Here is a 25611-nt window from a genome sequence, read left to right as displayed (position 1 = left end):
TGGCTTTAGAGGGCCCCTTACTCCAGTTATCTGCAGATAACTGTGCTGCTTAGCACAGTGTTCGAGTAGAACCCACCCTGTTGGCCTCAGAGCTGGACCACACAATGAAGAGGCTGAGCAGGCTCAGCAGGTGTCCAGCTTGGGCTCTCTACCCGCAGACACTGCCCTTTGGATGGGCCGAGCATCCTCATCATAGCCAATTCCTAAGGCATATGAAGCAGCATCAGCCCACCTCCTAGATCAGGATGAAGGCAACATGATACAAATTCCTAGACCCCGGCCCTAGAGGCTCTCATGGGTAGGTGGGGAGTGGGAGTCCAGGAGTCTGCATTGCAATAAACAAATAGTTCCATGACTTAGGGATTGGTAGTTCCATGAAAGGTCCTGCTTTACCAAAAGGGCTTAGACCTGGTCTCCTGAAATTCCTGGAGTTCTGGTGGGCTGCTTCAGACACCTTCCCCTGACTCTGTCCTCAGTCTCTTATTGTCAGGGGGTGGACCTTGATCTGTTGTCTCCTTCTCTTTCCCATCATGACTCCCAAGGACCTGGACCTGGGGCTTCAGAGAGAAAATAGAACCCCCATTTGGGTGCGGGCCCAGGCTTTTCTCAAGCTAGCCGTCATGAAACTGAGATTCTTACTATGAGAATCCCGTAGATCTGTCAACAGCCAAATAGAAGAGGGTTGGAAGGGGAAAGTGTGTGGAATGGCTTAGTGGGGAGAAGGTGAAGAGAATCATAAGCTCAAAGGGTTTAGGAGCTATTAATCCCAGTACCACTGAAGTCAGGTTTGAGTTTGGCCCGACACTGCCCCTCCTTGGGTCTGTTCCCCATCTCTAAAGTGAAGGCTTCTATTAGATCCTCAGATGACTTCAGAGCTACCCTGAGCGTTGTCCTCCACTCCAGAGACGGCAATGGTAGCAGTGAGACAGACCTACCAGGCTGGCTGCGCTCTCTCCAAAACCAAAATCCTCCCGTGTGCTGGGCATGGGGTTTGGCTGCAGATTTTGAATGCCTTTGGGCCTCTGTCAGAACTCCTGGGGTATACAAACAGTTAATGTACTTGACTGCGAACTAAAAGATTGAAAACTAAGTCCCTTCAGAGGTACCTCAGAAGATAGTCCTGTTGACCAAATATCAGTCCAGTGATGACCCTGTGGAGTACAGCTCCACCCTGACACACGTAGTTGGAGTTGACATCATCTGGTTTGGGGTGCTTCATTTGTCACCAGCCTTGGTCAGACCTCCATACAGTATGTCATGCTTGGTGCCAGCAGCTTTCACTCAGCACCCTAGAAACCAGTTTACAAGCTAAAATCACACTGGTCTCCCTGAGGGATGTCTTTCCACAGAAGTCTGCTTCCAAATAGAGCATCATTTCACCGAGCCTGCTTAGACACATTGTAATGGATGTTAAAGGGCTGTCATTTGGCGCTTGCATCACTCGAGCAGCGTATGAGCTCCTATGTGCCCTGTATCTGCTGCAACATGCTGTCTTCCTCCCTGGCCAGGCAGAGGCCCAGGGGAAACCCCTCAGAGAGGAGACCCGCCTCTCCTCCCAGCCCTCCCCAGACCTCACCCCCTCACTGTAGCTAGATTATTTTATTTTTTCCCAGGCAGAGCCGAATCATGCTACTCACCAGCACAGAGACTAAGTGTTCAGTCCCCAGACCCAAGTACAGGTTTCCAGGACTTGTATGTGGGACCTTGCCCCTCCAGCCACACACCCCATTGCTGCATCTGGACCTCCCGACCACACCTCAACACAGCATGCCCTTTATTAAGCTACTGTGAACATGATGCACATTCTCAGGGTGCCTCGTCTAACTAAGCAGCCATCCCCGGACTCCAGAGCCTTCTGTTCCTACACAACTCGCTTAGACCCTTTCTTCCCTCCCCTTCTGTGCTGCCTTGACCTGAGTTTGTGGTGAGCAGCTGCCTCCTCACAGATGACCAGAGCCCATCACAGGCCCCAACACTCTGGAGAGCTCATTTGAGCCACGTGAAACTGGGCCTTTCCCCTGTAGCTAAGTCTTCCCTTTTGAAGTTGGTCTCATGGCTGCAAACCTTTTAGACTGTTGATCTCCTGACTGTCCCTGACAAATGAGCACACACACATGTAATGATTTTGAGCGTTGCCCTCCAGGATTTGAATCCAGGTGCTGCAGAAACTAGTTTTCTGTCTCTGGGGAGAGATGCCGAGAATCTCAGAAGCAGCTGCGGTTCTAGGAAGTGTAGAGCATTTGTGGCTGGAATGCCCAGGGCTGCAGGGAAACTAAGGACAGGAGATTGTCCCTGCCTACCTCCCTCCCTGTCCTCTAAAAGCCCCCATTGTGACTCCACCAGGGATGCTGCTAACCCTCACCCTCAACCAAGAGGCAGGTGAACGCCACTGTGCTTTGCTTTATGTGGAAGAGAAGCTACAGCTAAGCACAGCAGTGGCCTGAGCCCCACGTCGATCTGCTTTGTTGTGCACAATGGGAACCAGGAGCTAGAAGACACATGGCTCCTGTTAGTTCCATCACCCCTCAGGGTCTCCTGTTGTCCTCCCACCTACCCTGGACAGTCTGACGTCTGGCAGTGGAGTAAAGGGGCTCTGACTCACCCATGGAAGGTACAAGACTTGGGCAAGGATCCCAGGTTGTGGAAGGTGTGTCAGACCCCAACATTCAGGCCTCTGAGAAGGTCCACCACAAAGATCAAATGATCTGAGATGGGAGGAGGTGGCAGTATCTAGGAGGATTCTGTTTTATCAGCATCACTTAGCAGCCTCTGTGCCGGATCCTGTGCAAAGTACCACAGAGAAGCACATAAGTGAAATGCAGGCCCCTCAGTGCAGTGGAGGCAGACGTGGAGCTGGTCGGGCATGGAAGTGTCACGACATCTCCAATGGGCTGCAGAGCCTGCAGAAATTGTGAGATCACTTAGCTCTCGGGGGGGGGGGGGAATTGGCTTCAAAACAATTGACCTAAGTCTTGAAAGCCAGTAATCATGCCCCAGGCAGGCTAGGAAGAAAGGGGCCTTCGGTCAGCCAGTGGCTTGAGAGAAGGTCTGAGAAATGGACTGATGTGGTGGACTTGAGGAACAGTGCTTCATCGTGTTGAACTGATATCTGAGTCGGGTCCTGAGGGTAATGCAGAGGTGGGACAAGTGAAGGAATGGTGCCTCAGATGGGGAAGACACCTGTGCCATCCCCAGAGGTAGAGAGCAGCCACAGGGGCCAGCATGACTGTAAATTCCAGGGCCTTTGGAGGGTATGTGGTGGTGGTCCACTAACCAGTTCACAGAGGGCTGTCTGAGCCCCAAGAGGAGTAAGCATTGCCCCCAGAATTAAGTAAGCAGGTCTGGGCACCTATATCCATCATCACAGAATGCTGCACACAGCACCTGAGTTACGAACCTCCAACCAAGGGCTGATAAGCTGCAAGGATGTCCTCTCCACCTGCTGAGTTTTCCTCCTGAGCTGTTGTGGCTGAGCTCAAAGACTGTGATGTAGGCAAGAACCAGAGGCACATCTTAGGTGTGGGGCAGAGGTGGGGTCTGGGTCCTCAACAACACTGAGGTGCCCTTGAGGCCATGTGGACAGGTCGCCAGGTAGCTTCCTCGGGCGTCTGCTCTGTGTCTACTCTCCATCAGACCCAGGCTGGCTGTGGGCAGGCACCTGGCAGAATGGCTGCAGTCATTTCAACTTGGACATTTTTCAAAACAGCCATTTCAGGTTGTCCATCACATGGAAAAATCTCTATAAAGCACACCAGCACTTCTAATTTTAAGCAGCGGGAGCTTCCTGGTGAACCCTGTAAGAGGAATTAGTTGCAAATTAAACCCCCAGGAAACAGAATGATTTGACCTATTGTAGAAAACTGTTGGATGTGAGCCAATTGGATGTTGAAAGGCATCTGCCTACAATGATGATTTGGGTCTCAGAGTAATTGATCTTGAGCCATTCCTTCTGGCAGATGGGAGAGCCATCAAGGCCTGTAATGACCTTCTTTACAGAGCGTATGAGAATGATGTGGAATTAGCCTCCTCCCTTTTGCTGGATAGCTAGAACCCCTGCAGGTGTTGAGAGCTGTCTGGGTCAGTTTGTTCATCCTATTAATTGTTTATTTTTGTTTTCTTCAACCATCACCACTATTCCCAAAATTTTTCACTTTCAAAACCAACAGAAACTCAGTACCCATTAAGTAAACACGGCTCAATCCCCCAACCCCTAGCCCCTTGTAATCTGTTTTCTGGCTCTATATATTTACCTGTTCTAGATAGTTCATGTAAGGGGGGAGGGGGCATATAATATTTGTCCCTTTTGTGTTTCACTTATCTCACTTAACATTAACTGTAATGTTTTCAAGGGTCATTCTCATTGTAGCATGGGTCAGAACTTCATTCCCTTTTGCTGCTGCCTAATGATAGTCCAAGGAACTCTGGTAGCGTAGTGGTTATGAATGGGGCTGTTAACCTCAGCGTCAGGGGTTCGAAACTACCAGCTGTTCCACGGGAGCAAGATGAGGCTGTCTGCTCCTGTAAAGAAACCTTGTACAGGCTAACTATGAGTCAGAACTGACTCTATGGCACATAACAACAATGATAGTCCATTGTTTGCGTATGCATAGTTCGTTTATCCTTTCATCTGTTGATGGACACTTAGGTTGTTTCCACCTTTTGTCTATTGTGAGTAGTGTTGCAAGGAGCATTAGTGTACAGGTGTCTGTTGGAGTCCCTGCTTTTAGTTCTTTGGGGTACATACCTAGGAATGGGATTGCTAGGCTAGAGGGGAACTCCTACTTTTGAGTACCCGCCTTATCCCTGCCTGCTCTGTCCCTCCCGCCCCCCCATGTTATTCCCATTCTTAATGCACTTGGCACTGTCAGGGTGGGATGCAAGCTAAGCATAAAGCGCCCCCTGAGTAGAGTCTGGATGGATGAGATTTTAATGGACCTTGCAGGACAAGAGACTCCTGGCAGGCCCTCTGAGGTCCTCCTCTGGCAGGCCAGCTCCGTGTACTGTATTCAATGCCTGAGGAGGAGCTGGGACAGGATGGCTTGCAGTGAGAAACATCTCAGAAGAACGGAGCTTCTTCCTCTCCTCATCTGTGGTCGACAGGTCGAGGAATAACAAGCCCAGAGGGTAACAGGTTTAAACAGGGGACAGGGCTTGTATTGATGGGGTTTCTAGATTCCAAGGGAAGGTGGGGTACACTTCCCAAGAGAGGCATCACGCCTCTTTGTCTCATCAGGATGAGGACGCACAGAGCCTCACAGTCATGTGGCCTGCGGTTGCTGCCGCTGTCAAGGGAACGTGAGTGAAATCTGAAGTGCGTGTCTGCGTGGAGGCAGCTGTAACGTGACAGCTGCCTCCTACCCTCTCCCCTCCCCGGCTCTCACCTCCCCTGGCAGCAGCAGCTCAGCTGTCACCCTGCATCAGTTTTTGTAGATTCCCAGCTAGTGGAAGAGTGCCAAACTAAGGCAGATGATATACTTTATGAAACACTCAGGAAGAAAGCTCCGGTTCCAGTTATTAGGAGGTTTACATCTAGCATAAAGGAATTTCTTCTCCTGTAGTGTTTCCAAAATTGTTTGATGGAAGGGGCATGCAAAACATGTCATGTTTCCAAGCCCTGGAGTCAGACCTTGCGCCGCGCATGCCCAGATCCTTGTCACGGGTGGCAGGGTTCTTCTTTTGGGGAAATGATTTTTTTTTTTTTTTTTTTTTTTTTAATATTGCTGGGCTTTGAACTGGTTCATTTCAGTTCAGCCCCCTGCTTAGAGTTTGTCTTTGCATCCTAGTTATACTGAATACAAATCTACATTTTCACAAGATCCCTGGGTGACTTCTTCTGTCTGGGGTGGAAATACAAGTTCTCAGCATGGCTCAAACAGGAACAGACTGTTCAAAGCCAGAAATATCGAATAGTGAGGTAGAAGGTGTCTCTGTTTGTTCAGCCTCTGTGAAAAGCATTGTACATGAGTGGCAGAGAAATGAAATGAGACCCCTCTTCTTTGTGGGCATACACCGGTGGGCTGGTAAGCCATCTACAGCAGATGTCAGCTAGGTGAGAGGGTGTGTGCACATAGCTGGTCTGCCATCAGACACACATCTATCTACAGAGAGTTCTATGGTTTACAGACCTCCTCTATGCCCTTTGCCGGCTTTATTTTTATCACTGCCCCATAAAGTTGACATTAATAGTCTCCCCACTCCACAGCTGAAGGTGTTGAGGTTCTGTGAGGTCAAGTCCCTCCCCAGAGAGCACAAGCTGGTAAAAGAGAAGACCAGGGTGTGAACCTGTGTCTCCCAAGTCCCACTCCAAAATGTGCTTAAAGGTATATGCACCAACAAAGTCAGTACCTTGGCGCTAAGCTCAGCATGGTTGAGAGACATGAGAGGTGAATCGTTTGAATTCTATTTGTGTTCACCCTAAGACATCAAGGTCTGAAACACGGGAACGAGGATGGGACTGGAGAGAAGGGCATGTGCAGGCACATAGTGGGTTCATCTGACTGTTGAGCTGGAGGTCCCGAGAGGTTGCCTGATTTGTCAGGTTCTCCTAACTTGGAAGTGTCCTGACTGAGAGTCAGACCCAGATCTTCTTCACACATTCTACTTCCCTATACTCCTGTGTTGCAACAGTCACATGTATAGGATAGGGAAATGAAGAAACAATATGAAAAAGGGATGATTCCATAAATTAATGAACCATCAAGGTCTGTTGGCCATTTAAATTGTGGTCACTTTACAGATGAGGGAGCTGTCAGGGAGGGATGGAGGGACCTTGCCAGGGCCCCCAGTGGTCAGTTCAGCCACTGCCTCCCTCACAGCCCTCATGTTCTTAGTTGTCTGTAGGCCTTTGATCCTATAGACAGCAATACTCTTAGGGTTGCTCTCAGTCTGGTATCATAATTGGAAGAGAACCTTAAGTTCTAGACTGTATGTAGACTAGCTCTCTGTACCAAGCAAGGTGCAATCACAGGCTCATGTCAGGAGCCCAGCTGATTATTGTACTTGTTGTCAATAATTTATACACCTGTAGAATTGTCAGTAAGTTGTACACCTGTAATGTAAAGAAAACAAAAATCCTCACCACTGAACCAATTAAAAAGTCAAGTAAATGGAGAAAAGATTGAAGTTGTTAGTCTTCATTTTGTTCACATCAAGCATCAACACTCATGGAAGCAGCAGTCAAGAAATCAGATGACATATTGCATTGGGCAAATCTGCTACACAAGACCTCTTTAAAATGTACAATAGCAAAGATGTCAGTTTGAGGATTAAGGTGCACCTGACTCAGGCCATGATATTTTCAGTAACCTCATATGCATGTGAAAGTTGGACTGTGGGTAAGGAAGACCGTAGAAGACTTGTTGCATTTGATATGGTGTTGGAGGAGAACATTGAAAGTACCATGGACTGCCAGAATAAAAAAACAGATCTGTATTAGAAGAAGTACAGCCAGAATGCTCCTTGGAAGCCAGGATGGCCAGACTTCATCTCTCATACTTTGGACTTATTATCAGGAGGGACCACTCCCTGGAGAAGGACATCATATTTGGTAAAGTGGAGGGTCAGCAAAAAAAAAGAAGACCCCCAACAACAACAAAAGAGTTGAATTGACAAAAGCTGTATGATGTATTTATAATGATTCTTTCACCCTCCCGCCCCCCAATTAAAAAAATAAAAAGCTGCTTAACATATAACCAAACACTTCATGGAATTTGTTTTTTTGATTTGGAAGTATAGGATTATGGTTTCACAGGACATCTCTGTTAACTGGCCCAATAATATGTTTACTACCTTCTGGTTCATTGCATACTGCCTGGGGTCTTCATAGCTTGCAAGTGGCCATCCAAGGTACAAAATTGGTCTCTGTTTGCCTGAGGAAGAGTCAGAATAGGAGGTGGCCATAGAGTCCCCATGTGGTGCTATGGGATATAGCACTGGACCACAAGGTTGTTTTGACCGCAAGGTTAGCAGTTCAGGCTCACCAGCTGCTCCTTGGAAACACTATACAGGGTCGCTATGAGTCGGAAACAACTCCATGGCACTTAACAACAAGAGAATGTGGGGCTAATTGTCTCTATAAATAATTGCCTCATTTGCCATGAGACCAGAAGTGGATGGTGCCTGGCTACCATTAATTAATTACTGAACATTTTGCTCAAAGATTCTACAGAATCCTGGTCTTAGATGGCGAAAGGCAGAATATAATTTCATCTTTTCATGGAACTCAGACTTTCTGGATCCATGCAGTATAGATGAACCTCAGAAATTTTTACCATGAAGTAATCTTTAAACCTTAAACCAAAAATAAATGTCCCCTGGAGTCTTCTTAAAACCAAACAATAGGAAAAAACAACCAAGCAATAGTTTAGCTTAACTGGTCAAACTTTCTGCCTTGTGCACTCTCTTCTTTTAAGAATGATTTATATGGGATCAAATGGATAACAGTAACTTGACAGACTACCTAGGGGCCTTAGTTTATGTTAGTGAGGGAGAAACAACCTAGAAAAGGAGGAGAGAAAGATTTCCCACTAAATTGTAGGTGTAGACACCAGGTTTTCCCATGCTGATTTCACATTAGTGTCCCCAAGTATTTCTAGGTGGGAGCTGTTGTTTATATTATCTGTCTCATACCACTCTGGCTTCCTTGACTAGCTGGGGTTCTTTTTCCTGTCTCTACCAATAGTGTTAGAGGCTGCCTATTTTCATCTGGCTACATTTTTGTTCTTGTGATTTCATTTGTCTTCACACACACACTCAAAACACTCAAATAGGCTTCCTTTGCCATCCCACTCTCCCCCATTTCTCATTCATTGGATCACAGAACTTAATCCAGTAGGCATGTGCTAAACCTCATCTCATTCCAGGAAAAAAGAAGAGGGAAGAGTTTTCAGCAAATCTCTAATATCTGCTTATAACATATGCTGCTTTTATTACAGCTTTATTAAAGTCTCTTCACTTGTCACTCACCTTGTCTAATGCTGATCCTGGTTCACCTGATAAGAAATGCTTTCTGACCCTTTCTCCCCCTGCCGAGAAAACCTGCTGGCCAAGGGCTCCAAGAAGCATGGGCATTAGGCTGCTAGAAGGCCTGGAGTGTAAGTGCAGTGTAGTTTTAACACAGGCCTCGCCTGACTTCAAGAGGAGGGATCATTGGTCCAGAATTGATTCATTTGAGATGGAGGTCAATGTTTGTCTCCGTCACAGCACTCTGTTTCTTTGCTGTGTTCCGTAATTCTTTGCGAAGGCCATATACAACTCCCAAACCATACTCACAATAATGGGGTTTATTGGGGAAGTAACTGGAACAACACAAGACAGGATTACTTTGTTCCGACAGGACAGCCTCCAACCAGAACAGCACTTCACTCCCTCTCAGCTGGGCCACAGGCCAGTCTCACTATCATTAGCTCCTCCAGCAAATCCTGGAGATGCACCACTAGGCCAACCAGCCTCCTGCTGGAAAATACTCAGCTTTCTCACTGGACCAGTGGACCAGAGGCATTGCAGCCCATGTGGCCATCTTGCTCTGTGGGTTGGGAAACCCATCCCACAAATCTTTTGCCCGTCTTGTGATTCCCACCATCCATTCTGCTGTGTTGTCTTGTGTCATCTCCAGGGTTACCCCTTTCTTTCCTGGGTCTAGGAGGTTTTCACCACATGATCCAAAGGACATGCTCCACTTCTGTCTTGACTGGCGACTTGGAAGAAAGAGCATCAAACCCCAGGAGTGGGGGCCCTCTGCAGCGAGACCATGGGCCCCCCACAAGGCCTATCCTCATGGCTGTGTGTTTGGGGAAGCTTTTATCATTTGTGGTGCTGAAACTGTAACTTTAGAGGCAAGCGTCTCTGTGGATGACCAGGGGTATATATGGAGCCGTGTTATAATGTTAACGTACATCTTGGAGTTTAAGACGAAAGCAACTTGCTCTAGATTCCGTTTTCTCAATTTCAAATGTGTAAACATTACTCAAAATGGAAATTGTTTACAAACAGTCCCAGAGCAGAAGCTGTTGATTGGAAGGCGCCTGCTCCACCGGAATGCTAACTAGACCATGAGAGGATTCTGTTCACCTAGCTTCCCCAGAACAGAGTGGAGGGGCGCTGTGAGTCAACTCAGGCTCAGATGAAAGCAGATTCCCGGCCAGCCGGAGTTATCTCCTCTGCTTGTCCAAGCCTCAGTTTCCTTATCTGTCATCCGGTTAACGTTAAACTCTTGACCCAGTTTCTGCTTCAAAGTAGACAACTCAGCGCATGCTGTCATGAACAGCAACAACATTAAAGAAGATTGCTTATATGTGCCACGTTCGTAGCTTCTTTCTTCAAACATTTCTCTTTTTTTCTTCAAACATTGCTGAATTATTACATACACCCAAAAATATGTGCTCTGGGTAAGTAATTCTACACCCAGAAGTACAGGTATAGCAAGTACAATGCTAACATATTTCTTCTGTGACAAGGATTCTTAATGATTTGTTGTGTCTTCCTTTGGCCCTTTTCTACTTGTTTACAAGAATACACATCTCTTACATTGTCACGAAACCCAGAATGTCTCCTACACGAATGAATGCTATCCTACTAATGGTTATTCTGCACGGCAGACATTGTCCCAGGTCATTAGAGCATTTGAACGGCTCTGTGTTGTTTTACAATGCGGCTCTAGTACAGTCTGCTCTGTCCTATCCCTGTTCATAGACATTCCTCTCCCTTCCTTATAGACTCCAGCGCATCATTCGTACACTCTGTAGCAAACATCTACATGCATTTATTTTTACATGTTATCTGGACATTTCTGTTGAAGAGATTTGTGGAAATAAAACTTTCAGTTATAGGATATTTGATTTCTGTTTAATCTACTGAATTATTATCTGAAAAAGCCGTTTCCAGTTTCTCCTGCCTCCAACAGTCTGAGTGCAGCTCCCTGCTAAGACAGACACGTATTTAAAGAATACGTTTTCTGTGCACTTCAGTTCTGAATTTGCAAAAGGCTGTTTGTTGATTTTGTTCTGTCACCCGATATTTACTGGGCATCTGTGGAACCAGGTGCTAGGAATCACAAGGGTGTGTGGAGATAGATTGAACTTGACCTCGGCCCTCAGAAGCTGGGGTGGGGATAAGAAGCTAAGTATGCATGTAGCTGGGAAGCTGCTAGAGCACATCTGAGGCCCCTGAGATGTAACAGGAAGGACAAGGTCAGCTTCTTGAACAGGAATTGGTGGGGTCAGGTTCATCTCTGAACCCCAGTGCTGCCCCCAGCCTTGCTCACTGCGAGCTCCATCCATGGTGTCCCAAACTGAATAAGACTTGAAGCTCTGGGGCAGTAGCCGTGTTTCTGGCTGGGGGTCCAGGAGAGGAACCAGCTGGACAAGCTCACCAGTGGTGAGGTGGCTGTCACCTTTCAGATCTCCAAGTGCCTTCTGCCATCATGTTCCATGAGTTGATGACACCTTTCATACCACATTGGGTCTCTCTGGGACACCTCCTTAGAGCCCCAAGGAGCGGCTGTCTTTGTTTTTTTCATCATAAAAAAATTCATTGTCCAGCTGTTTCCTTCAAGCAATTCTTGGGATGGTTGTATGGATGGTGTAATCATTAATAGCTGTTGATGGGAAAAGAGTCACATGAAAGTAGTTTTGGGCAGTGGTCATTTTCAGGTTCCTGGTCCTTATATGTAAGTAGAATTCCCCACACACCTTTTCCTTCCCGAATCTTGTCTAAAACAAAACAAAAGATACTTACTATGATTCTATATGCTGTGACCCTGAGAAATCCAGTAGATCAAAGTGGGCTACTAGGGTTGGACTTGTGAGGTTGGGTTAATACTGCCTACACAGCTTTCTCACTCTGTGATTTTGGTACCAGTTACTGTTGAGTTGATCCTGGCACTTGATGACCCTGTGCTCCACATGGTTTTCAATGGCTAATTTTTCAGAAGTATGGCCTTCCAAGGTGGCTTTGGGTAGTAGACTCAAACCTCTAACCTTTTCACTTAGCAGCCGAGTGTGCTAACCAGAAAGCCCTTCAGTTCTGGATTTCCCATTTCTTCTGTTAAATGGTGGGAGGGGGGCACTGAGCCTGCCAGGATCCATCTACAACCAGGGATATAAAAACCAAACAATGCAGAGGGAGGGGTTTGTGGATCCTTTTGGTGACATTGGGTTGGCCCTTGGTAGGTGGTCATTCCTGGGCCAGGTATGGTCACCCCCCATGATCACTAGTCTCACCATGGTTTGCTACTTGTTACGTCTCCTGAAAGGAGCTCAGAGCTCTGGTAGCGTAGTGGTTACGAATTGGGCTGCGAACCAACAAGGTCAGCAGTTTGAAACTACCAGCTGTTCCATGGGAGTAAGGTGAGGATTTCTGCTCCCCTAAAGATTTATAGCCTCGGAAATCCTGTACAGGGCCACTATGAGTCGGAAACGACTCCACGGCACATAACAACAACAACAACGTCTCCTGAAGAATGACAGGTCCCTGAAGTGTGCTCAGCTACACCTCTGGTTCCTCACTTACCCCAATTCCTCCCTAACTCCACTCAGCTTTCTCATTGGGTGAATGTTGCCCTTTTGAACAAATGGTTGACCATTCTGTGGTGTGCATGCCTCATTAGTGTTGTTCCCCCTTTAGACCTATCTACTGCTGGGCTGAAATTGAGCCTCGGAGGTGAGTTCCATTCCAGACCTGAAGGATGACCAAAGGCCATAGTCTCCAGGTTCCACCAGTCTCTGTCTGATTAATAAAGCAGACCTTTTTTACAATTTCGAGTTTTTGGTCCACATTTTCTCCCACTCTATCCACGACCTTCTAGTTGGTAGCAGTAGCCGGGTAGTGCAGACTGATAGGAGCCATGTTTCTTGAGAAGAGAAACAGACAAGCAGCCTGTACAAGCACACAGGCTAGATCTCACGGGAGGACTCTTCATCATGGCAGAAAAGCCCAACTTTTTATTGAGGTGGGGTTTCTCACTGGACAGGTTCTCGGTCCATAATGTGACAGACTTTGGAGATATTACTGACTTGAAGGTGGTTTAGCTGAGAGGTCAGCGATCCCACACAGGTGGGGTAGGTGCTATATGAGCCACATGGCGGGGACCAGAGTCATGCATGAATGTCTATCCTTCCTAGAAGCCAAATAAGGGGCTCTGGAGCCACAACGCACTCTAAATTATCTGGTTAAGACCTGCTCACCTCACCTACAATGAATTTTAGCCCCAATAACCAAGTGTCTCGCCAGACTCATGTAGGCAGAAGGCTGAGGTGGTCTGTATGTCCCCAGGGGGATTAGTGCTGCACTTCACGCAGTTGCAGAGAGAGGACGCCTGGGGCAGAGAGCTTGCCAGATCTCAGTGGGCCACTTCCGCCCAGGGCAGCTGCACTGGGCACTGGGCGTGATGATAACAACACCCCTTGGCACAAAGCAGTGACTCTGGCTCTGGCCAGCCCCAGGGCTGCCACCACTGCCAGATGGGTATGGTGGGGTCTGACCAATCTGACTGGGCAGCTTGGCATGTGGGGAGGGTTGCCTTAGGACAGCTGATGGGGGCTGAGTTCTTCAGCAGGTGCCATCAGGTACAGGTGGAGGGAATGTTGGGCCCTGCAGTGGGCCATGGCTCTGCCCTGGGAAGCTGGTGCTGTGCAATCAGTGCTAATTTGTAATGACTTGCTTAGTCAATGCTAGTGAGATTAGAAGCATTAACAGGGTTGGCTCCTCTTCTACAGCATCTAGAATATTCCCAGATGCCTCACACCACCCTGGTACTGCTCTTTGCTTGCTTGCTTCCCTGACTTCCTGACCATAATGAGTCCTGTAAGTGACCTCCAAGATGATGCATTACCCTGACTGAGGTGCATGCAAAGTGATCACCAGAGGGAGGTGTGACTTGTTGGTCTCCCTCAGTAAGGTGGGCCTGGGCTAAGCCAGAGCTGCTTGCTTCCCTCACTAACTTGAGCATGTTTGGGGGTTTTGTTCCTGGGAGAGGAGAAGGGGCACTGACTTGGTTTGGAAAGACAGTATAGACAGCCAAAGGACAGGGAGCTTGGGCTGTGGAGCCAGGCTCCCTCCCTCACTGAGTGACACTCTGTAACATTGTTGTCAGAATGAAATGAGGGCTTGGATGGAGCGCCCTTGGCACATACCTGCACAGAGAGCACACTCGGTACTTAGTGTAGTGGTGGTCACTATTTCATTTACAGTTAGTCTATCTGCCAGGTAGGGAGGAGGCTCGGCCTTACTCTGGGAGGTTCCACAAGAACGTGAGGTGGTTGGGAATCCCCACAGGGCACAAAAGCCTGTGGTTTGATCACATTAGAATGTGGGAGCTTTCCTGCAGCAGAGACCTTCCAGACTGGAAGATTGGGCCTTATTTGTAAGCACAGTGTATTGATGCTCACAAGACACAAAACTGGGCTCAGTGTGGCTACTTGTGGGGGTCCAGGTAGTGCCTGCTGGACCCTGACCTCTGTCTGCAGCATGGGGCTCCAGGACCCCACCCCCACCCCCTAGATTGACCCCTCACTCCTGTTGTAATGCCAACCTCTCCACACATGGTGGCCATTTATAGGAGGGTGGGCATCCTCTGTCCACTTTTGAAAGGGTCATCAGCTGCTGACTGTCATACCCTGACATTCCCTAACAGCTTCTCAAAGGGTTGTGTTGTGAAAGCACAGCCTGATGGTACTATCGTGTCTAAATCCCTAACCCTAATGCTGGCATTTCAGGCCCCCCTGTAGCCACACCCCAGCCTTGAGCTTCTCCTCAGGTCACCTGAACCACCTGACTTGTAGCTCAGAATCCCCCCATGTGACTCTCTGTGACTTTGCTTGTGCTTATCCTGCCTCCATTTCTTTTCTTCCCAGTGGCCTTGTCTTCCTCCTTTGCCATGAGTGGGTTCTATTTCTGGGCCTCCCTCCGTCACCATTGGTGACACCAGGTGGGTCCTTCAGCTCCCTTGGCTCTAGAAGGGAGAAACCACCTCATGAGGCCTCTTCCCACTGATGTTGTTAATTACCATCCAGTTGATTCTGCCTCACAACGACCTTGTGTAACAGAATGGACACGCCCCACAGGGTTTTCTAGGCTGTCATCTTTAGGGGAACAGATTGTCAGGTCTTACTCCTACACAGCTGCTAGGTAGGTTTGAACCGACGGCTTTTAGGTTGTGGGCCAAGTTGTACCATAAGGACACCTCTCCTCAGACTAGAATTCGGGATTCTGTGAAATGCCATCCTTCTCTGAAGCATCTGAAATCCCTGGGCTGGGATTTCTTTCTGTCTGCACTGACCACCCACAGCATGTACCTCTTTGGGGCACAGGGAGCCGCTGAGAGCTCACCTGGTATTCCCAGCTCGGCTTCTTGCTTTCTGCATGGTTGACAGAATGAAGACAGTAACCCTGCCACTCTGTGTTGTATGGGTGAGCGGTGATGCCGCCCACCCCAGCACCAGGACAGTGCCTAACTTGGTGTATCCTATGCGTGCTGGTGTCCTGCTGAGAGGAGGGGGGGCGGGAACGGTTTCTTTGCATTACGTGGGTTCTCCACATCTGGCAGTGGGGCCTACTTAGCCACATATTAGGGTTCTCTGATGTCTCAGGGAATAAAGCAAGCAGGCACCTCACTGGGCTATGAATTTGGATCTTACAGCTGATGTGCAATTTTTTAAAAAAAAAAACACCTCCTGAGAAAGTGGTTGCTCTAAAGGGACACCCATTGCCCCAGACCTCTGATTCCTGGAGAAGGGAGTCTGCCTCAGTGGACCGCCACAGGGCCTAGCAACAGAACAGGGGCAGTCTCTGGAAGTGGGTAGCAGGACTCGCTACTGAGAGACCCCATCACTCTACAGGCTCCCTGACCTGAGCTGAGCAGAAAAGAGCAAGCAGTACAGGTCCCGCCAGGTGACGACAGGCCTCCTGTGCTCCTGCCGACCATTGTTATGCTCTACACCTCCTGCATCCGCGGAGCTCACTCTCTGTTGGGTGTTCCTGTACATGCCTGGGAAAGGGAGGGCAAAAGAACTCCAATTAGTCAGTCTCCTGGCTTCTAGACAGCTCCGGAAACTGGACTAGATAGAGGAGGAGAAGGTGGGGCCTGCTGCTTGATGAACTATTGGGTTGTCTCCAGCTCTGTTCCTGCCCTGCCCTGCCCTGCCCTGCCAGCCTGTGGCAGCCCCACTCCCAGCAGAGGAGACCTGCTGCCTCAAGACACCCACCCTCTGTCTTCAAAGGGAACCTGAATTCAGACATCCATTGAAGCCCTCTCATTGGGAGAGGGTCTCTCTCCAGCCGATGTTTTAACATTTCAGAAGGGGAGAGAGTCCCTGTCTTCTCTCTAATGCAATGCCCTGGAACTTGGCTGAGCTTCGGCGGCGGCGTGTCTAATTAGAAGCAGCTGCCCCACACTCCTGTGGAGCCCATCACTCAGTCTGTGGTGCTGGCGTGTTTCTTAACACCTCAGAGACCTGACAGAAATAGATGACTCCGCCCCTCCAGAATATTACAAATAAGATTAACTGATTTCAAAAATTGAAACAAAACAAAACAATCTGGCAAAGGCAGGAAGACCCAAGAGTCAGGAGACCTGGGCCGAGGCCCTGTCTTCCCTTCCCCAGGCCTCAGTTGCCTCAGTTGTAAAACATGGTGATTAGACTCCCAGTCACCAGGCCCTTCCCGTATGTTCTGGGCTCTGCACAAGCAGGGCTCCCACGCAGGGGTGTCAGGTTGCCAAAGCAGCTGCTGGAATCGGAAGTTGTGGGCCAGAAATGGAAATCAGTTCAGAGGTTGGTGTTCAGAGGTTTCAACACTCAGTAACCTGCCGTTCGGTGTTGTGTGGATGGGCAGTGACGGCCCCCCAGCACCAGGGCAGTGCCTAGCTTGGTGTATTCTGGTGTATGCTGAGGGGAGTGGAGCCAGGGGCCTACTTAGCACACATTAAGATTCTGTGATGGTTCAGAAAACAAAAGACAGGAAGGGGTTGGCCTGTCAGATGTTGTTAAACTAACCTTAGCACCCACCGCTGGGGCAAAGGGAAGCCTTTGAGGAAGAGGGGTCTTGGAGCTGTGTGCCAGGGGTGCCCCCAGCTCTACCTTAAATACTTGGCACCTATGCATTCATGTCCTCCTCCTCTTAGCTTCCTTCCAAAGTGGAGACTGTTGTCAAACTAACGCTAGAGATGACCAAACTGGGGCAGCTTGCTGCAGATCATCAAGCAGTCTCATGGATCTGTGTTGTCAGCCCAGTGTTATGCTGCGTGTACCTGTCGGCCCACCAGGGCCCTCAGGACAGGTGTGGATGGTCCACAACACGTGTGTCATGCCAGCCATGCAGCCCTTTTCAACACTGGCTAGGGCTCTTGAATCAAGATCCAAGTTCAGAGCACCTGCATCCCCAGCATTCTGGGTGCAGCTCCCAGGTGGCTACAGAGCCCCAGGGGAGGGTCAGATGGCCTCCCCAAACCACAGTGATGGCTGAGGAGGGCTACCAGGTGAAAGATGGTGACCACGCCAGGGACTGGAAGGCCTCTGCCCACACTGATTTGGGATCTGGAGGCGGCTTCCCAGACAAGGCTGGCGGGGAAAATAAGCCATGAGGGGCCTGCAGGCCAGCGCCTGTCATTTCCAGCAAGGTTCCTGGTGTCTGTGCCAATCCCTCCCTGCCCAGCGGCTCTAGAACCATCAAAGCTACTCCCACCTGCCTGCAGCTCCAATGTTTCCTGACCTCCCACGTTTCCCATGTGCCCCTGTGCCTTTGCCTCGGTTCTCTTATCCACCAGATGCCCATTTTCTCTGGCACGCCATGACCCCATGGCCTCGTGTCTAAATGCTTGAAGGCTCTCCCTGGCTTCTCCAGCAAAAAGCGGTCTCTCAGTTCTCTGCATCTACATGCCCCCTAGCTCGTTGTTATGACACCTGTGCCTCTTCTGCATCGACAGCTCTAGCACTCTCACCAGAGGGCTTCTGAGGGCCAGCACCATGTCACATTCATCTGTCTTGTGTGCTGGACATTTAGTAAATGCTTGGCCAGGTGCAAAGCTGGCTGGATGTGGGTGCTGCTGAATAATGGAGGTGCATCCAGGAGTGCTGACTACCTTAGCCTCCAGCCTCCCGGAGAGTCAAGGCCCACCCCCTATTTTTCCATTCTTGAAAAATAAATAAAAGATTTTTCTTCTGATCTTCTTACTGATAAAAGATACTAAACATGAATAGCAGCACTAAGTGTCTTTTGTATGTTTTTGTTTTTTATTTAGAGGTGTGTCTATTTGCTTTTAAAATACAGATTTAAAGCTGTGCCTACAATAAAAAGAAATGCATATAGTGTAACTGTTAGGAGACAAAATCCTCATACAAGTGGTGGGGGAGTGATGGAGTGAATCTGCCTAACACCTAGCCTAATATACCTTCCTGCAGTTCAGTATCAGAATTAGCTCTCCGAGCTTCCTGGCAGCCAAAGCATAAAAGAAGACTAAGAGTTGAACACTGGAGCAAAGTGTAGTTCATTGCTTGTGGTTTGGGGAACCCTGAGCCCCCATTCAAACTATTCAGGAGGCTCCTGGTCACACTGAGCTCAGTCCTAGTACGCTTACTCTAATAACTGCCTGCTCTTGTTCCTCAATCCTTGATTTCTCCATCCTGCCAGGGACAGGCTTTTCCATGCCATCCAGTCCTTGGACAGTACACCTACGTACCTAGCCTTCCCAGCTCTGTGCCCTCGGGACAGTTTCTCCATCCAGAAACTAAAGGGGTTGAGTGAACCTCCTCCAGTTCTAATGTGTTTTCTGATTCTAAAGAAAGTGCTTTTATTTTTTTTTCTTGTACTTTCTCCATATGTAGTTCCACTTGCAAACCTTTCTCCCAAGGTCAAATGAAATCTCCACCTTGTCAATTCAGTGTTTCTGTTCACTGCCTAAGAGGCATGAAATCACAGCCTGCCACCCGATAATAAAGGTTATTCTCCATGAATTTATAGATGGTGATAGCCAGATAATTTGTGACTTCAAACATACTGGCTCCCTTATGAGATCAGTCTCTGAGCCATCACAGATTGGTCTGGCTAATAAAGACAGTAGTCTGGTCATTAGAAACAGCGGTGTCCAGAGAGCCCATCATTCCTGGAGGCTCCTAGTGGATCTTTCCCAGAAGAGAAGATATTCCCTAAATGGATGTTTTTCTCTGGGAAAAACAGGTGCTACCTCCCATAAACCCATCCCGTTGAAAAGCATATTAACATTCATGTGTTCCTGCTGTAATTATATTTTGTTTGTACTAGTGTCTTTATTCATTATTTAAAACAACTTTCAAAAATAATGATGCCATATCCCTTCTCTAGGAGTCCTGGTGGGGTGCTGTAGGATAAGCACTTAACCACTACAAAGTCAGTGGTTCAAGCTCACCAGCCACTCCTTAGAAACCCCATATGGGTCGCTGTGAGTCGGAACCAACTCAACTGCGCTTAGCAGCAGTCCCTTCTGTAATACTCAGTTATTGTTTACCTTCTTATATCCGGTTCTCAGCTCTTTACCTGTGTGCTTCTATACTTATCACAACGCTGTCATCGGAGTCTAGATGGTATGGGCAAAGTATGTGCTGCTGGTGCTCTCAGCCATTTCTAAACAAGGAGTAGAATTCTCGTTGGAGCCCAGGACTTGTTTGGAAAGCCCACATTATACAGTTTGCCCTCAACACATAAACAATCTTGGGTTTTTCTTTTTAACTTAGCATAATTTCATTCATACTTTTCTGTGTAGCTACATAATCTTCAAATTTATCATTTTAATGGTTGCTAAATATTCCATCCAGTTAACGCACTATAATTTACTTAGCTGTTCCCTATTGTTGGGACTTTAATGAAAATTTTAATTCACCACGTAATACAGGGAGAATCTCATTTTAATGATTACCTTTACAGCATTCCCCCATCCCAACTGCATGCCATTACTAACACTGCTTTCAAATAATAAATCCTGTGTGCGAGCGTGCTCACAAGGCCCTCTGATTTAGCAGCTACTCTGTTCATGGCACAAATTTCCCTTGTTGTCTGTCTGGTATTTGTGCAGAAGAACAGTCTCTTCTGAATATGGTGTAATGCTAAACTGGATGCACCGGGCATATTATACCAGATACTTTATCCCCATTATCAGGGACTTACATACATACAGTAACTGGCACTTTGGGGGTAAAGAGTGGTTTCTGGCTGTCAGTTCTCATTCATTTAACCCATCCACATTCACAGAGGATCTGAGCTCTGAGCATGAGCCAAGCAGGCAGAAGGAGCTCCTGGTTATTGGGGCCCCTCAGAAGAACATCTGTGAGTCGCTTTGTGATTCCCTGGGAGTAAATGGTGAATCCTACACAAAGAGCTTTGTAGAGTACACACTAGGGGTTGAAGGTCCTGCTAGTGGAGTAGGAGGAAGAAGCCTTACCTGCTGCACTCCTGATGTGAGCTCCTTAGGAGTTCAAGAGTAATGAGAGGGTTAAGATGACCCTGCAGAGCAGGAAATGTCAGGTCAGATCATCTAGTAGATTTGGTGATTTACAAAATTGCCTACGGTACTTGACAGTGCCAAAGGCCCTACATTATAGAGCACTTTTCTTCACTTTTCCTCCTCTTCCCCAGTCAGTATGAAGAGAAGGAGAATCCCCACAACTTATAAAGAGTTCCAAGTTACTCAGGAGATCCAGTTTAGTTGTGTTTTGCCAAAGTATGGGGCATCTTCGCTTAGAGGACTTGATTTTCAATGACCTTCTAATTCTCTCCCTGGAGTCCTGGTGTGGCACTGTGGGTTCAGTCTCACCAGCTGATTCTCAGAAACTCTGTACCGGATCAATATGAGCCAGAGCCGATTCAATGGTTCTTAACAATCTCTCCCTAAAAATCAAACCGCTTGCTGTTGAGTCAGTTCCAACTCATGGCAACCCCATGTGTGTCAGAATGGATTGCCCTCTGTAGGGTTTCAGTGGCTCACGTTTGGCACCAGGCCTTTTCTGGGGCACCTCTGGGTGGACTGACTTCTAACCTTTGAGTCAGCAGCCAAGCTCACTAACTGTTTGTATCACCCAAGGACCCCTCTCTCCCTAGAGAGAGAGAGACTTAGTCTCCGTTTGAGACACCCCCACCCCCATCCCCGAAAGTCTGCCAACACTTGCTAATCTCTTTCCAGCAGAGAGAGAAAAGCAGGACTTGGGCCGGGCCTCCCAAGAGACTGTCCTCCTTAGCTGGGTTTCTCATTTGTTTCTTTTATGTTTATCATCTGTTTGTTTTGGCAAAGACTAATGCTTTCTGCGGTGGTGGGAATAAAGTTTCCCCTTTTTAAAAATGAATTTATTTCCCTTTTTAAATGAGGCAGCATAAACAAAACTAGTCAATAGAAGCACAGGTGGTACTCAGAAACAGCAGGGGTAATGAAGTCAGTATCTAGCTAACTGATGCTGGGAGACATAGCAATACAGTTAGTCAGTGCAAACAAAGATCACAGCAGAGCATCAGTGTTCTCAGGACGTGTGTGTGCAGGGTGGGATTTCATCATCTCTTTGAACTGCCTGGGATCATAAAGCCCATCCTAAGAGCAATAGTCTTGGAAAGAGATGACGCCATTATTTATCAACTGCCCTTGCCTAAGACACAGAACTCCTGTGAGCTCCCAGCGTACCTTTGTGCCACTGGAACATTGATTTGGAGAATGCCACTAGGTGAAGTGTAAGCACTTATGTTCCACGGCCCTATGTGAGTCCAGCCTTATGATATCAAGCCTCCCTTCAGCTGTCACCTCTGGGGACAAACGTTGGCGGGGAACCCACCTTTTCCATCTGCCTTTCCATTCTTGTCTTGGCCCTGCCCTTCCTGGTATATCCTTTCTACCCCTTTCTCCATATCAGAGGTGTCAGTTCAAATGTTCGCTCTTTCCTCCTGCCCTGCCACCCTGTGTTCTAGTGGTGAAGGCACATGTGTAGTGGGGCCTTGGTGGTACCCGGGGTTAAGCACTCTGCTGTTAATGGAAAGGTGGGCAGTTTGAAACCCACCAGCGGCTCCTTGGGAGAAACATGTGGCAGTCTGTTTCCATAACGATGACAGGCTAGGAAGCCCTGTGGGGCACTTCTAGTCTGTCCTGTAGGGTCACTGTGAGTCAGAATCAGCTCGGTGGCAGTGGGTTTTAGGTACATGTGTGCCTTATCTTGAAACCATGGTTTTCTAAGTGCAGTCCTTGCAGCCAACCCCCCTGCCTCCCTCACACCCCCAGCACGGGCCCTGGTGCACAGTAGCTATTCATCATCAAAGCACATGAAGTCTACCTGTTTGACTGGGAAGTACCAGTCATCATCTTTCCAGCTACCACTGGAATGAATGTCACTTCCATATTTGGGGCCTTTTCTACATGGGCAGTTCCCCATCCTGGAGCTGGGCCTTGGCATCCTCTCCAGAAGATTCTGAGCTTTTCTTTCCTTATTCAGACATGTCTCAGTCTGATAGGAACAGTGGGGGAGGGCACAGAAGGGGTTACTTGAGGTGTAGGGAGAGCAAACAACACCCGCGGGTCCCCTTTTAGTGGACTCTGTGAGCTGAATGGTACCTTGGCATATTCGGTGTAACTCCTCTTCAAGTTACACATGGGGAGTAGGAGTCCAGAGAGGCTGGGAGACCCCCACTCATCTGTAAGGAGCCCTGTGTGTCTGGGCTGGTGCGCGGCCAAGCCTGACCTAGGGAGAGTAGGACCATGCCTCTCAGATGGGTAGAGGCGGTGACAAGCAGGAAGAGGGCCTGGGGTGCGACCTGGCAGAGGTCCCGTCACAACTCTGCTTCCTTCCTGTTTGCCTGCAGAATTTCAGAGGCAAGAAAGTGTTCGGTCCCAGCACAGAGGCATCCAGCTCTACGACACCCCTTACGAACCAGAAGGCCAAAGCATCGACTCCGACTCAGAGAGCACCGTCAGCCCCCGGCTGCGGGAGAGCAAACTCCCCCAGGACGACGACAGGCCCGCCGACGAATACGACCAGCCGTGGGAATGGAACCGAGTCACCATCCCCGCACTGGCAGGTAAGGAGCCAGCGTCCTGCTCAGAGGCAGCTGGCTGCCTGCACTCAGGGCTCACCTTGGACCTAGGGAGTGAGCAGAGCAGGCCCAGGCAGCCCTTGGGACAGACTCTATAGTGCAAGTGCTATTAGGTGCAGTGCAGCGGATTCCAGCTCAGAGTGACCCCATATGACAGAGCAGAACTTACCCCATGGAGCTGATGGGTGGTTTTGAACCTTGAACCTTTCAGTTAGCAGTTGAATGCCTAACCATTGTACCAGGGCTCACGCCTTTTTCCCAGAATAACTGGGTCCCCCTAAAAAAGACTCTTGTTTTGTTTTTGTTTTAAAAATTATATCATCTGCAAAGATAATGAGGATCCCAGAAGAAAGGGATGGGGTCGGAGAAGGAGGCCAAACCAAGTAGAAATTCTGGGTCTGGGTTCAATCCCCACAGTCCTCAAAGCTAGTCCAATTCCCCTTGTTGTCGGAAGTCTATCTTGGGTCCTGTTGTTTCGTGCTAATTCCCAGAGCTAGGATTTCAGATTTCAGTAAGAACTTTCTTAGAGAAAAGCAGTCTAGAACAGCTCCTTTTAGGCCTGTGGAGTCCAGCATTTCGCTCGTGTTGTACAGCCTACAGAACCACATGTTTCTTGCCCTGGTGTTCACACAAGCTCGGGACTGAACCAGCTCCTCCCAGAGCGCCTGGCATAGCTGTGTCTCCCGGTGCTGCTTCTCTTCCCCACACGAGAGAGACCATGTCTGGAATCTGGATCGCTAGCCCAGTATCTGACTCCCTTCCCACAGTGCTTTTGGGATGCAGTCTGGCCACATGTGTCACAGTCTCAGGCTTATGTTCACACCCTGTGATTCTAATTCTGTCCTGTCGACTCTCGCCAAGGTTATGATCTGAACTTCAGGAAAGGATCTGTTTATGGTCATGAAAAACTGGAAACAGCCAAATGCCCAGCAGTCAGTTTGGTTGGAATTGTGTGTATCCGCAGGGTTTGTGCAGCATTCAAAAGTGATGTTTCCAAAGCACTAATAATAACAACCAAGGGAAGTGCTGATGTTTAATGTTAAGAGGCAAAAAGCCGACAGCCCAAAAAAAAAAAAAAGTACACATTTAAGAGTCCAGGCATGTAAAATAAGAAGACTTTGAGCAATCCATTTACTGTTTACCACACTGAAGGTCAAAAAGGAAGAGGTTTTATGTTACATTTGCTTAAAATTATTCGCCTTCAATCTCCCTCTTTTCATGCGTTAGACCTTTCCTCCCTGTCTGACCTCCAACAGTGAGGCCTCCCTCCTGCCCCCAGCCCACTCCCCTAAGTGACCAGAATGTTCTACACCTTGGATGTAGTGTGCTGTTTGCCAGTCCCATCTCTTCTGCCTCAAATACTCTTCCCAGCTTTACCCCAACTGGCAAACTCCTGCTCCTCCTTTGAGGCCCAGTTCAAATGTTGCCCTCTCCATAAGCCCCCATGGGTATATGAATCTTGCAGGCTTCCTTGCAGTTTCTCAGGGCCTATTGAACTTCCTGTACACGTCAATGGTGGAATGTTGCTCACGCCATATCAGAGTTAGTTTAGTAGGTGTTGGTCTCGCCTGCCAGGGTGTAAGCTCCTTGAGGATGCCTTGTCTCACCACAAACCCCAGCATCTGGCCAAGAGCCAGAGATGAAAGGAGTCATGTGGATGAAGGTCCTTGGTCACTCCAAGTCTTCTCTCACTGCATTTTACAGTCCCCTCCCTAACCCTGGTGCAAGAGAACCTAGAACTGCCCTCTGGCATGGCTGATAAATCTGGGCTCTTCCTCTTGTAGGAATGGGATGAGATGCTCTCTGGGAGCTTGCTTCTTGCAAACACCAGGATGGGTGTCTGGCCACCTTCAGATCACTCAAGGGCTCTTGCTACTTTTGATGCACTAGTCTACGGTGGCACCTTGCTGCTCAAAGGGTGGTCCCCGGACATCAGCCTCATCTGGAGCTGGTTAGAAATGCAGGGTCTCAGGACCATTCAAGATCTGCAGAGTCAGATTCTGCTTCAACAAGCTCCCCAGGTGGTTTGTATTCAAGGGAAGCACTCAGGCCAGAAGTGGCCCACTTTTGCCCCAAGGGTGATTTTAGAAGGTCTCGGGAGCACAAGGTCCATTTAGGTCATGACAGGTCTGATTTATTAGACTACCAGTAGACTCAGTAGACTCATGTCCACATCTGTGTCTCATTGAGTCCCTTAACCTCTTTATGTTCTGCTCTGGGGTACATACTAGTTGTGCTTTTCCTGAGAAGCTTAAAGCTCAATTCTTGATTTCTGGGACAGACAGAAGAGGCTTCTCTGTACAGGGCTTCTCCGCCCTTTGATCCTGACCATAGCAGGCTACTCTCCACAATTGTGTACAGTCTGTTGCCTTGAGTGGAGATGGAAGGAGTCCTGATGACGCAATGGCTAAGCATTCTGCTGCTCCCCAAGAGGTCAGCGGTTCAAACCTACCAGCCACTCTATGGAACAAAAGAGAACGAGTAGAGATGGAGTGAGAGGTAATGGGCCCCCTTCCAGGTTGTTGTTGTTGTTAAGTGTCGTCAAGTCGGTTCCGACCCATAGCGACCTTGTACAGGGTTTCC

The 25611-nt window shown here is 48.4% G+C and overlaps 1 protein-coding gene across 1 annotated transcript in view; it reads left to right on the top strand.

The window, feature by feature from the left end:
• Window positions 1-25611, top strand: part of SHB (Src homology 2 domain containing adaptor protein B) — a 134073-nt gene that overhangs the window by 68379 nt on the left and 40083 nt on the right. The window contains 1 exon segment of the mRNA XM_006863131.1: window positions 22798-23013. Coding sequence (XP_006863193.1) covers window positions 22798-23013 — 216 coding nt within the window.

This window comes from Chrysochloris asiatica, unplaced genomic scaffold (assembly GCF_000296735.1).
Source record: "Chrysochloris asiatica unplaced genomic scaffold, ChrAsi1.0 scaffold00053, whole genome shotgun sequence".
In the NCBI taxonomy this organism is placed as follows: Eukaryota; Metazoa; Chordata; class Mammalia; order Afrosoricida; family Chrysochloridae; genus Chrysochloris; species Chrysochloris asiatica.
This window is presented reverse-complemented; position numbering and strand designations above follow the sequence as displayed.